At 43.0% G+C, this 11,158-nt stretch overlaps 1 protein-coding gene across 3 annotated transcripts; it reads right to left on the bottom strand.

Annotated features, from left to right (window-relative positions):
- Positions 1 to 2,408: 2,408 nt before the first annotated feature.
- On the bottom strand, positions 2,409 to 9,703 carry myb (v-myb avian myeloblastosis viral oncogene homolog). 3 transcript variants are annotated; one of them, XM_072361983.1, is made up of 16 exons: positions 9,546 to 9,703; positions 7,481 to 7,598; positions 7,266 to 7,337; positions 6,991 to 7,083; positions 6,025 to 6,245; positions 5,361 to 5,589; positions 5,207 to 5,275; positions 5,005 to 5,109; positions 4,352 to 4,591; positions 4,027 to 4,197; positions 3,673 to 3,788; positions 3,469 to 3,583; positions 3,289 to 3,384; positions 2,956 to 3,054; positions 2,767 to 2,850; positions 2,409 to 2,680 (listed from the first exon to the last, which is right to left on the bottom strand). In XM_072361983.1, exons 1-16 carry the CDS (start codon positions 9,566 to 9,568, stop codon positions 2,567 to 2,569), a joined length of 1,965 nt encoding a protein of 654 aa, XP_072218084.1. In that variant the 5' UTR covers positions 9,569 to 9,703; the 3' UTR covers positions 2,409 to 2,566. The 3 variants fall into 3 exon arrangements, with proteins under 3 accessions (XP_072218084.1, XP_072218082.1, XP_072218083.1); XM_072361981.1 differs by lacking the exon at positions 4,027 to 4,197 and having other exon boundaries at positions 2,409 to 2,683; positions 9,546 to 9,698; XM_072361982.1 differs by lacking the exon at positions 4,027 to 4,197 and having other exon boundaries at positions 9,546 to 9,698.
- Positions 9,704 to 11,158: the final 1,455 nt, after the last annotated feature.

The following is an 11,158-nucleotide window of genomic DNA, read 5'->3' as shown; positions in this document are numbered from 1 at the left end:
TTTTTTTTTTTTTTTGCTTTTTTCTTTTTGTCTTTCTGTTTTTTTTTTGGTGTAGAAGAAGATGGTGAAATTCCCAGTGTGAAAGTCTGCTTCTTGCTCTGGCCTCTTTCCACAAGACACCTTGATGCGCGCACATCATAACATGCCGAACCTCAAATGCTGACAGGAAATTTCAAACCTTTTGAATTCAAATAGCCCTCATCAGATGTTAATGATCTTCTCTGTCTGTTGCTGTTTGTTTACACCATTATTGTTACATTAGTTGAAGCCACAATGTTTATATATCTTCATATACTGTATATATATATATATGTGTCACTATTCAAGCATGGTGACACCCCCACTGGAGTTATTTCTGTTTAAGCCCCTGAGTTAAATAGCACCAGTTCCTGCTGGAAGTGTGTGTCTTGATGAATATCATTTCTGTTTATATGTCCCTCTGAGACTACCACTTGAGATAGGAATCTATATTTGAGGGCACTGCGGTGGATCAGGGCGAAGTGGGGGTGCAGGTGGCTTGAGGTAGTATAGGGAGGATGTGAGAACCTTGAGGGGAGGGGTTGTAATTATAGCTCCTGGTCTGAGTCTGGGCCCCTTGGCTTGCTGCTCCCCACAGGAAAAGAAAGACCCCTCAAGAGACTGCATGCGGAGCTCATACTTATGTGTGCTTCTGAAGAGCAAGCGTTTTAAACTGTTTGCACACGGCACGCACGCAGGCGTGGGCAGTCTTTGGTTAAAGGTGTTGAAAGCCATAAACATTTGCTTTGTTTTTCAGGAATGTGCTCGAGCGCTGCCCGTCTTATCCACAGAAAAAGAGGCAACGGTTGGGAACATTTGCCTATTTCACTCACTGGCTGATAAACTCTCCAATCTTTTAGTGAATGGAAGAAAGGTTTTATGGCTTGGTCGACACATCCACATAACAACAAAACCTTTGTGTCAGCAAGATTGGGGGTGGGGGGGGTATTTGAATACTAGAGTCCTTGCAGAAATTTGAATACTAGAGATAGGTTGCATATCGGAGAGGGACGAACTCATTCATTACAAACATAGACATTCACTGAAGCGATTGTGTGGCTTCCCAGTACCAGCAATGAATTTTACAGGAATTAAGAATTTAACCATCTCAAAAAAAAAAGGTTTTCTTTCCAAAGGGCAGCTTTTGATTTGCGATATGTGACCACGATGCATCCAAACACGGAACACAAGGTTGTAATAAAAACAGCACACTTTATTTGCTAGGCAGTATAGAAAAGTATAAAAACATGAAAAACTTGGCATGTATAAATGCTTTTATAAAAAGGCGTTGCTCCAAAAAGCTAGTATCAAAAAGGTATTTAAAAAGGGAAATAAAAAAAAAGATTGTCCGCTAAGTGTTTGACATGAGTAACTGCAGTCTTTGTAAGAAAACACAATGCCGATGGGAAGTACGCTTTACAAAACAATACAAAACTGTGGAGGAAAGAAAAAATAACAATACAAAAGTTTCAATTGGGCTTTAGTCTGTAGTATAATGTAAAATATCAGTGTTTAGTACTGTCACTTTTTTTTCTGGAGAAGATAAAATTCAAGCGCAGCTTGGTCTTACTCTTACTGGGCGGCGCTCATGGTGTCATACATTGAGGCTCTTTTCAGATTTGACTGTAAAAATAGTGTAGTCTTTTTTCCCTTTCTCTTACACACTCTCTCTCTCTATCTATACATATATATATATATATATATAAGTATATGTATATGTGTGTATTTGTCCATATTCAGACTTTAACAGCAAGAATGATTTGTTCAGTGAATGCATCCCAACACAGGATAAAATCAATATTTGAAATGAAAACTCAGTTTTGATGAAACAATGTGGTGATCAGGTAATACTACTGTGACTGGCACCTTTCCAAAGTTGAGTAATGATATAAGAACAGACAACGCGGTTCCTATGGAGTGTTTACATGAGGCAGCGCAGACCAAACCCTTGAAATTCTCAGTAGACCCGTACAGCCTTTAAAAAGGGAAAAAAAAAAAATAACAAAAAAAAAAAAAATCAGAAAGTGAAATAGATTGATGAGTGAAATACAGAGGTCAGTTTTGAAATCACTACCATGCCTTTGAATGTACAATAATGCTAACAGGGCTTAAATACTTAAAATTACAACACTGCTCCATTGGCCAATTGTAAAACGACAACAAAAATCATGAAAAAGAAAAAAAACAAATAAATTAATTAACTTGTTCTTTATATTAATATCAAAATTCGTAACTAATAATACAGCCCAATGCAAACATCGTCACCGTTTCCCAATTATAATACAACAATGATATGAATACATAGTCAAGACCAAAAGAGAGTAGGATGCACATTTATAAAAACCCCAAATCAAATTCTATTCAAAGGAGTGAAAAAAAAAACAGACAAACAAAAAACATTTTTTTTTTTAGTCTTTGGTTGGTTGAAATCCAACAAATTTGAGTGTAAAAACACCAGTGGCGTGAAGCCTCTCCCAACTGTTGTACCACAACAAATATGAAACCCGCGACGCCATGTCCGGCGCAGAGAGTGCCGATGATCCCAGAACTACATCACCAGCGTCCTCGTGGAGAAAGTGTTGATGTGCTTGTGGCTCTGCTCCGAGGCCAAAATGTGCTCCTCTGTTTTCCCGCAGGTCGCCTGCTCCCAGGAACTGAGCTGCTGCTGATAAAGCGCAAAGACGATGAGGAGCTTTTTTTTTTACTTCAGTCAGACATGCAAATGCAGAGATGCAAGCGTGCACACACCTGTAGTGGGCTGTTCATGCCTCTGTGAGGGAGGTGGTAGCTCTTGTGCCCGTCTTCGCTTAGTAATGAGCTGCTAAGCAGGTCCTGCATGGAAGTACAAAAAACATATTTTTACTCTGAGTACAGGTGCACAGGAAGCAGAGCGGAGCAAAGTTGGCGTCACATTAGTGAGCTTAAATGTGAGCTTACAGGTACTTCTTGCGCAGGGCCGTTGGGGGAGAAGAGCTGCGTGTTGAGTTCTTGTCCTTCCCACTGAACGCACGGGCTCCTCTCACACGGGGATTCCACCTTAGACCCAAAACACGTCACGGTCAACCACTGTCCATGATGATCAACAGTCTAACTACTGGCAACAGCCTCTAACAATGCAACCGATCCCCGTGCTGATGATTAGCGTGTGGTAAAAATAACAAAGCTGCGATCATTTACACATTTACTCAACTTTTCACCGTCTCCTTTGCTGTCTCAACCTGTCTCTGCTTTTTTGAACATGCGCACATGCTGATGTTGTGTGGAAAGTACCTCTTGTTTTATTTTCTTCAGAGGAGGCTGGTCAATGGAACATTCCATCGGTTCCTGCTTTATGGACTCGATCATCTGCTGCTCCAAAGTGGTATTCTGGAAAAGACACAACTCTCCCTGTGAGTTCCAAGGAAACCGCAGTTCAGGAGGCAAACTCTGGCTTTGTTTCAGGTCCCTCACCAGTAGTTTCAGAGGTCCATACTTTGCCTCCTGAAGGCCCAGAGGCGACCTGAAAGGTGTGGGTGTACGAGGAGTCGACTCTAGGATGGACCGACGGATGTTGGGAGTTCGGAATCTTAGTAAGAAAACAAAGAGAGATGCTTGGAAAAGCCCTAGAAACCACAAATCTGCGTTCTGAATATGATGAGAGGAAAAGCCACTTACATGTCATTCTCTTTCTGGGGCCTGGCAGAGTGGTCGATGAGAGGCTTGGAGTCCACGGGCGAGCTCATTCGTAAACTGATGTCAGAGCGTTCCGGACTCATTGGCTGGTTGAGAAACTGTAAAACAAACGGAAGGAAACCAATCAATCAATCACTCAATCAATCAAACATAGCGAAACAGTCTTGTGGATCATGGAGGGGGCGATGAGGTGAAAATACAGAAATGATGGCGAAAAGAAAAACAACAGGAGTATCGTGATTTCTGGATGATTGGCTGTTGATGTCTTCAGACGGGGTGGGGGGGGGGGTGTCGGTGATTGGATGGATTCGGATCACACTCATCTATCTTAACTACCTTTGAGGGTGAAAAGGGCAGAATTCTGACTGATGTCGGCTTGGGAGCTGAGCCGGTGACCCGTGCTGCTTGAGCATCTCCTGAGCTCTGATTGGGCCAGACCCTGCCTGTTTTCAGGCTGCTCCTATCCAAGAAGCGACAGGTAATGGCCTCGCCCACTAAGGACAGGCTCTGGGAAAAGGCAGTAAAATATGGGTCAAGGCCCACTACTCTGAAAAGGGTCAATCCTGAGCTCCCTTTTTCGTCTGGAGACAGTTGGTACAAAAAAATAACACAAAATACAGCCATGTGGTGTTTTTTTTTAAATTGCAGCACATAAACTTACTGAATCTATGACAGATTCCATGAAGTCTGGGATAGTATTTGAGAACGTTGAACCGCTGTGATGGCTGTTGTTACTGCCGCTGTGGGCACGTGTTGCAGAGGCGCTCTCCTCAGGTAGGCAGCTCTGGTCGTGAGGCAGGGCGGGGGCGGCTGCCTGGTGACGAGGTAAAGACATAACCGCGCCATCTGAGCCACTCAGCAAAGAGCTCTGGCTGGTCCAGTGTGAATAGGGCAAAGTCATCTATGGTGAAGAAGAAAGAGAGGGTGAGAAATGCCTGTCAAACAGTAACATGATGAACGAGAGAATAACTGCACAAGAGGAAAAAAAAATAGAAGGCTTACAATTACAGAGGGCATGTAAACATTTAACAAAGGAGAAAAAGAAGAGGAAAGGGAACTTTAATATAAAGAACAACTGAAGTGTTGGGTAGAGAAGGGTTGCACAAGGGTCACACACACACACACACACACACAGAAATGGTGATAAGGTCCTGTTTCATCACTTTTGCAGAAACAGACCCCCCAGATGTTTCCTCCTCCTTATTCACACAAACACACATGTCCAACCACTGTCCTTAAAGCCAGGGTCAAAAACATTAGCACATAAATCGGGCTGTCACAATTTCAAATTTCAGAGGCAGACATTTTACTCACTGGTAGTGATGGCTGGCCTTTCAGCTCATTTTCTGTTGACATGAGCAGCAGTTCGATCTCTTTCACTCTCTGCTCCTTCTCAGGGTCTTCCTCATTATAGTGTCTCTAAAAGAGAGCGTAGGGGGGATATATTAGCACCCTCTTGTCCTACAATAACTCTCACAGTATGTCAGTAGGGATTTTTTTTTGAAAAGCTCTTTACTTGTATAGCAGCGGTTCCATGCTGGGGTATGTTCAAGATGTTCAAATGCAAGGCCATTGGGAAGGGCACCTGGTAAGGCAATAAGAAACGTGTCCATGTTAGCCAGTGAATCTCCAGAAGGCGTTTGATTATTGTTTCGTTTTCCCCCACTTACCCTGTGTGTGTCAGAGATGTAGGGGTAGCTGAGAGGCGACAAGGGAGGCAGCTGTGCATGACTGGGTGAGTGGTGAGAAAAGCTCATTATGTTATTGGTGGGCTTGATGTAGCCATGGCTGATGGAGAGTGAGGAGCTGCTGTTCTTTGACGAACTCTGAAGGTAGCCCTCTTGCTCCACCTTTCGCCTCATGGTGGAGTTCCAGTGGTTCTTTATGGCGTTGTCAGTTCTGCAAGGAACGAGCACCACAAATTAACTTTGAGATTATTTATTGCAAAACACACCCGTGACATCCTGACGCCAAGAGCGGTGCTCGGCAGCATTATCAATACGGGCGCGCACAGATAGGGAAAGTCTCAGTCACACACAAACGCATGCACGCAGCTGATAAGGTTATCAGAACAAAGCAATTACAATAATCTTAGAGTTATCTCTCCTTCTCCTGTCATTCTACTCCAAATATTTTCTCTATGAGGACCATCCTGCCCTACACTCTGTTTCCACATCTCCATTTTCACTCACTTCATAGTTAACCTTCCATCAGTGTCCTCCCCTCTATTTCACCCTTTCAACCACAACATTGCGCAGCTAACCAGCAAAGGTTCAGTGATTCATTTAGCTTCTCTTTTTCTCCCCCCTTTGCCTTCTTCATTATCTGCCTCACCTGCCAGGCAGCAGCTTAGCGATTTCTGCCCAGCGGTTTCCCAGCTTCTCATGCGCCTGGTAGATGATTCTGTCCTCTTCCTCTGTCCACGAGGTCTTCTTAACCTCTGGGTTCAGGTGGTTGTGCCAGCGCTCCCGGCACTGCTTGCCGATCCGTCCCTTCAGGTGTTTGGCGATCACTGACCAGCGCTTGGCTCCGTACTTCTGAACCAGCTCAATCACCTGGGGTGTGTGAGTTTGAGGGGGAGAGGAAGAGGATAGGCGCAAGGGGAGGAAGAAGAGTGTTGAAAAGGAAGAGAAGTGAACAGTAAAAGAGGGGCGTGAGGAAAGGGGAAGGATGGAGTAATAAAGGGAGGGGGGGAGAAGTAGAAGGGTATAAATATATGACAGGCAAAGGGGAAGAAGAAAAGATACAAGAAAAAGAAAAAGACATGAAGAAATTGCTAGAATCGTACAGATTTCATTAAATGTGTCCTCTCGCCCCCAGACTTTCTTCTCGGTCTTAATTTTTCAACTAATGGAGGTGAATGAGAACACCTGCTTGTGAGTAATGAGGGAGTTTCCAGGGGAACGTTAGCCACTCTGCTAATCATTACAGTGGCATCTGGGTGGAAATATAACTCCTTGGAAAAGTTCAATAAATACTCCACTGGTTGTAAGAGACTAAACATGTTATAAGTTGTGTAACGACAGCTAAAAATGTGCAACAGCAGACAAGGAATTGCTACAGAGTGGTTGCTTTAATCACACAGGAACATAAAGTAATTGCTTTTTAACCTTACTCCCTGTTTCCTGTGAGTGAAAACCAACCGTGGTACTTCAAAACGGTTCCTACGGTAACGATGCAGCGGTAGCATGAGAGGTCATCTTTAATGGCTCTATGCATTTTCATGTTTACAGTGTTTTTACTGTCCTACAACGTGTTCACAGGTTCTTATGTCACCCATAAAGTACTTTGTTTTCCTACCCTCTGGTCCTCCTCTTTGGTCCAAGGCCCTTTAATGAGCTCCGGGTTGAGAACTTTCTGCCACCTGTGTTGGCACTGCACATCTGTACGATTCTGGTTGATTTAGAGAGCAAAAACAAAATTGTGTTGTCAGATTTACATTCTGAGGCGTTACTTGCAAGTATAAAGCTGAATCATAAGCACAAATAGCACAACACTTGGTTTGTCCACATGGACATGGTCCTGGTGAATGAGGCTTACTTCTATTGCGTGTCTACACCCTGAGACCTACTTACAGTTAAGAGGCTGGCAATGAGTTTCCAGTCTTCTGATCCATGAAGTTCAACAAGTTTCTTCAACTTCTCATCCTGAATAAAAGAGAAAACATGCTGGTCACATGTTGGTCACCCTCCCCACCTTGTCCCAGGCAGATAAACATGTGAACAGTATTAAATATTTTATAGTGAACAGCCGGGTATTGGATCTTTTGGACAGGTGTTGGTGTGTGTACCTCCTCTCGTGTCCAGCGTGTTTTGCCAAGATGGCGTTTTCCTGTCTTGGCCAGTGATCCGTCATAGTCATGCTCATACATCTCAGTCTCCTCCTCATCTTCCTCACTACTGTAAACACTGCAAACAGACAGAGAGAAAGCAGAATGTTTAAAAAAAAAAAAGAAAAAGAGTTGTAGTCTGCGTGAAAAACACAAGCGTCTGATAATAAGAAGGTAAATAATGGAACAATAAGCATTTGTCTATTATACTACTCTCTAATCATCTCTTTAAAGAGTGCATAAAGAACTCGGCCTGCTCTATAAGTCATTGGGTGTCAAAACAGACAGAGAACCAGTCATTCTTGAAGGTTTGGGTGCAGGCTTTTAGCCAAGACACCCATAAGCAGAGCGAGAAAGAAAGACAGAGAAAGGGAAGAACGGCAACTTGAAGGGAGGGAGGGAGAAGGATGAACAGGTTCTAGTGTTTTTGGTTTCCACAGATACTGGGATTGGCACATGCATCATAATTTTGTGACCCTGGCGTGTTCAGACCTGCAGTGGCATTGTACAGCTCAGCCATGCATGCATGTACGCACACACACACACACACAGATACCAAGTAGTTGGCTAACCAATCAGAATATAGAGCAGAAATGTGGAAGCCAGGTACAGAGCAACAGGTGAAACGCAACCCCACTGTTTGTGTGAGGGTTATTTACAGTGCACCATCTTCCTTATCTTTTTTCCCCCTAGAAGCTAAAATGCCTGACTACTTGACTAACAGGAACTGCTGTATGGAAAAAAAAGGTTTTAAAAATACACAAATGTCCCATTTATTCCACACATTTCATGTCTATGGCTTAACATACTAATTTAGTCAACATTCTGCGAGCTTTTCAGAACATGATGAAAAACTGCTGCGAAATAATAAAAAAAAAGCAGTTTGTGTACACACACAACAATGATCATAAAACCATCAATCAACTGGTTTGTTAAACAAATTTATACTGATCACAGCACCTGTCTCTTTACATATATGACGATGGCTTGGTTACAAGTGTAAACCCCCCCCGTGGCAATTTCTTCATTTCATCTGTGTGACACCAGGAAAATAAGCCAATAATCCGCAATGAAAACCATCAAAACCCGACTAACAACTTCCTACAGCAGCTCGGTAAACTTGAAAATGTTTTTCAGGAAAAGGTGGTGCCTATAAAGAAAAAAAAAAAATATATATATATATATATATATATATATACATATATATGTGTGTGTGTAAAAGCGCTAATGAGGGTGAGTTCAAATTGGGGTGATTCGTGTGTCCAAACAAGGAGGAAACAAAGCTTCTACTAGAGACAAGTGCAGGCACTGTAGAGGACGCTGTGAAAGCGCAGTTTCCAAAATAACAGGGAGCGCTCCTCGCGTTCAGAGATGCTGCGAAACACTGCAAGTTTCGTAAAGGTGGGCTAAAAGTGACCTTTTAATCCGCTAGACGTGTGTGAACTACACGTTAAATAGGCTCAAACGAAAGCATCCCCCGCCCTCTCTCTCTCTCTCTGTAACTGTGGGCTATCGTCCGCAGAACGCAACGTAATGAAATGTGAATATTTCCAAAGCCCCTCGCGAGCGAAGCTTAAATAGCTGGAACTGCTCAAGTCAAAATGCTATTTCGTTTGATTTTGTATTATTATTATATATTGTCCTGTGGAACACCGGTCCCTACGCTCCCTCTCGCTCACAGCGTGGCAATAATGCGCGCGCGTGAGTATGCGTCTCTCACTGACAGCATCGCGAGTAGCGCACATGCCAGATGACCACCACCTGTCATTGGCGCGAGCGAAACAAACACACCACCATTCGGCTGGCAAGAAAAACAAAAACGGCTCACTAATACGAGAGCAGCACGAAAGACAAATATAGTGAAGGAAAGAAGCATGAGCGTTTTTCAAAGAGATGCATAACCACTCAACCCCATGCAGTGTGCTACAGAAACACTAGTTAATATGAAAATAAAATAAGCAGGCATCTGTAAGAGGAATGTAGAGGGAGAAAAAAAGTCTAAAGAAATTATTCTGTCTGACTGTACCTGTTTCTCGGCCGCCGGGTCATGTTTCAGTCTGGACAGCGGCTTGCAGGAGGTTGAGCCGAGCGTGTACTTTCGCTATCTGCGATGAGTTTCTTCTCCCGGTGAGGAGGCAGGTTGACATTAATTTAAACTACAGCAGCCTCTAAGAGTGCTCCTCCTCCCTCCCTTCACATCCCGGTCAGTTTGGCGCTCCTAAACCACTGCGCCCGACTGCGCATGTCCCCTAAAGAGTGTACTTCAGATACAATCCGACTTTTCTAGATTTCAATTTGAAAAACCCGACGTACAAAGCAAAAAAGAAAATAAATTTTGATTAACATCAAGAAAATAATCCCAGCAAAAGGAAACTTGAATGTGTATACACAAAAAATGTGACTTATGATTTTTTTTTGCCGGGAAACTTCCCGTTTAACCTGAATTTAGTCTAACTCGATTTCGCTGTTTAGGCAGAACATCTATACGTCACAACACAAGTTTGATGGATTATATTGAAAGTGAAAGCATATAATTTGAATGCTGGTGGGCAAATCTTGGTGCTTCTAGTATTTTCTAATGGCTCCCAATTATTTCCCCTGCCCTTTGAGCATGGTGGTATTGCATGCAAAGTAGAGGGGCTTAACATTTACGAAGCTTTTGCGAAGTGCTCAAGCCACACTACACAGTGGTCTCGTCGAGGCGCTTTCTGTCGCGCTAAACGTTATTTTCTTCTTCTTTTCTGTCTTTTTTTTTCAAGTGAATTGGAGGAAACTAATGTATCTGGCCAAAATTAACAAAAAGAATAGGTTTGCACACGAGAACAGTGAAGTTACAACACTCTCAGCGCGTGGCCACCTGTTCGTGGAGTACCCCACTGGTGTTGCAGATGTTTCCCTGTGATAAAACTCGCAACAAACCCTTGTCTTATCGTTCCGCGACAAAGCGAGCTTTGTGCTCGCCTACATAAACAAAGTTAAAGAAATCCAGTGGTAATAAAACTATTTGTGGGAATTTATTGCACTTATAACTCATAGCTTAACTGTCTTCAAAGCACTCGAGTGCCCTTTATGTTCTCTAGATTGTTTCTAAAGTTGCCTTTTGAGTTGTCACATAATGCGAGTGGACCACTCGGTTATTAGCAAGTTGAGTTTGTTTTTTCAGCAACCTTCATTGAACGATGAGTAATAAAATACCGCTCGTGCATGTCTTTGTCAATATTCTTAGGTTTAATGCCCGTCGTTTCTTTTGACTAGTTTATTTTGGTTGAATTTTGCTGTCCCTGTGTCAGGGTTGTCCTCGCTCAACCATTCATTGCAGGATCGAGGAGCAGAGGGGGAGTTCATGCTTTATTTGTATAAATGTGTCTTCTCATTGTATTAGTTCCTCCATACGCGACCGTATTGTCCTGGTCACTTGTAATTACCATCACCTCAAGGCTCCCTATTGTCCCAGGGTACAGTCTTCATAATAGTGGACTGATAAAGGGCTACACACATGCGCGTGCACATGTTGCCAGAGCCTGAAAATATCACCACTTGATGCAGCAGTATACAGTGCGTTTATTATGGCGTTGGACATGGGGTGAAAGACGTTTACCATGATGGCTAGGTTTAAACTTTAATTGCCATTATTAAATA

Source organism: Leuresthes tenuis, unplaced genomic scaffold (genome assembly GCF_036924035.1).
Source record: "Leuresthes tenuis unplaced genomic scaffold, fLeuTen1.0.hap1 SCAF_13, whole genome shotgun sequence".
Lineage (NCBI taxonomy): Eukaryota > Metazoa > Chordata > Actinopteri > Atheriniformes > Atherinopsidae > Leuresthes > Leuresthes tenuis.
The sequence above is the reverse complement of the archived record's forward strand: the minus strand, read 5'-3'. Positions and strand labels throughout refer to the sequence as shown.

What these genes read in the sequence shown, in the direction of transcription:
- myb (XM_072361983.1), bottom strand. Translation starts at nt 9,568, where the DNA reads ATGACCCGGCGGCCGAGAAACAG. An exon ending in TGCCCTTTTCACCCTCAAAG is followed by an intron (nt 3,789 to 4,026) that starts GTAGTTAAGATA and finishes TTTGTTTTACAG; the next exon opens with TTTCTCAACCAGCCAATGAG. An exon ending in ATGGACCTCTGAAACTACTG is followed by an intron (nt 3,385 to 3,468) that starts GTGAGGGACCTG and finishes TGTCTTTTCCAG; the next exon opens with AATACCACTTTGGAGCAGCA.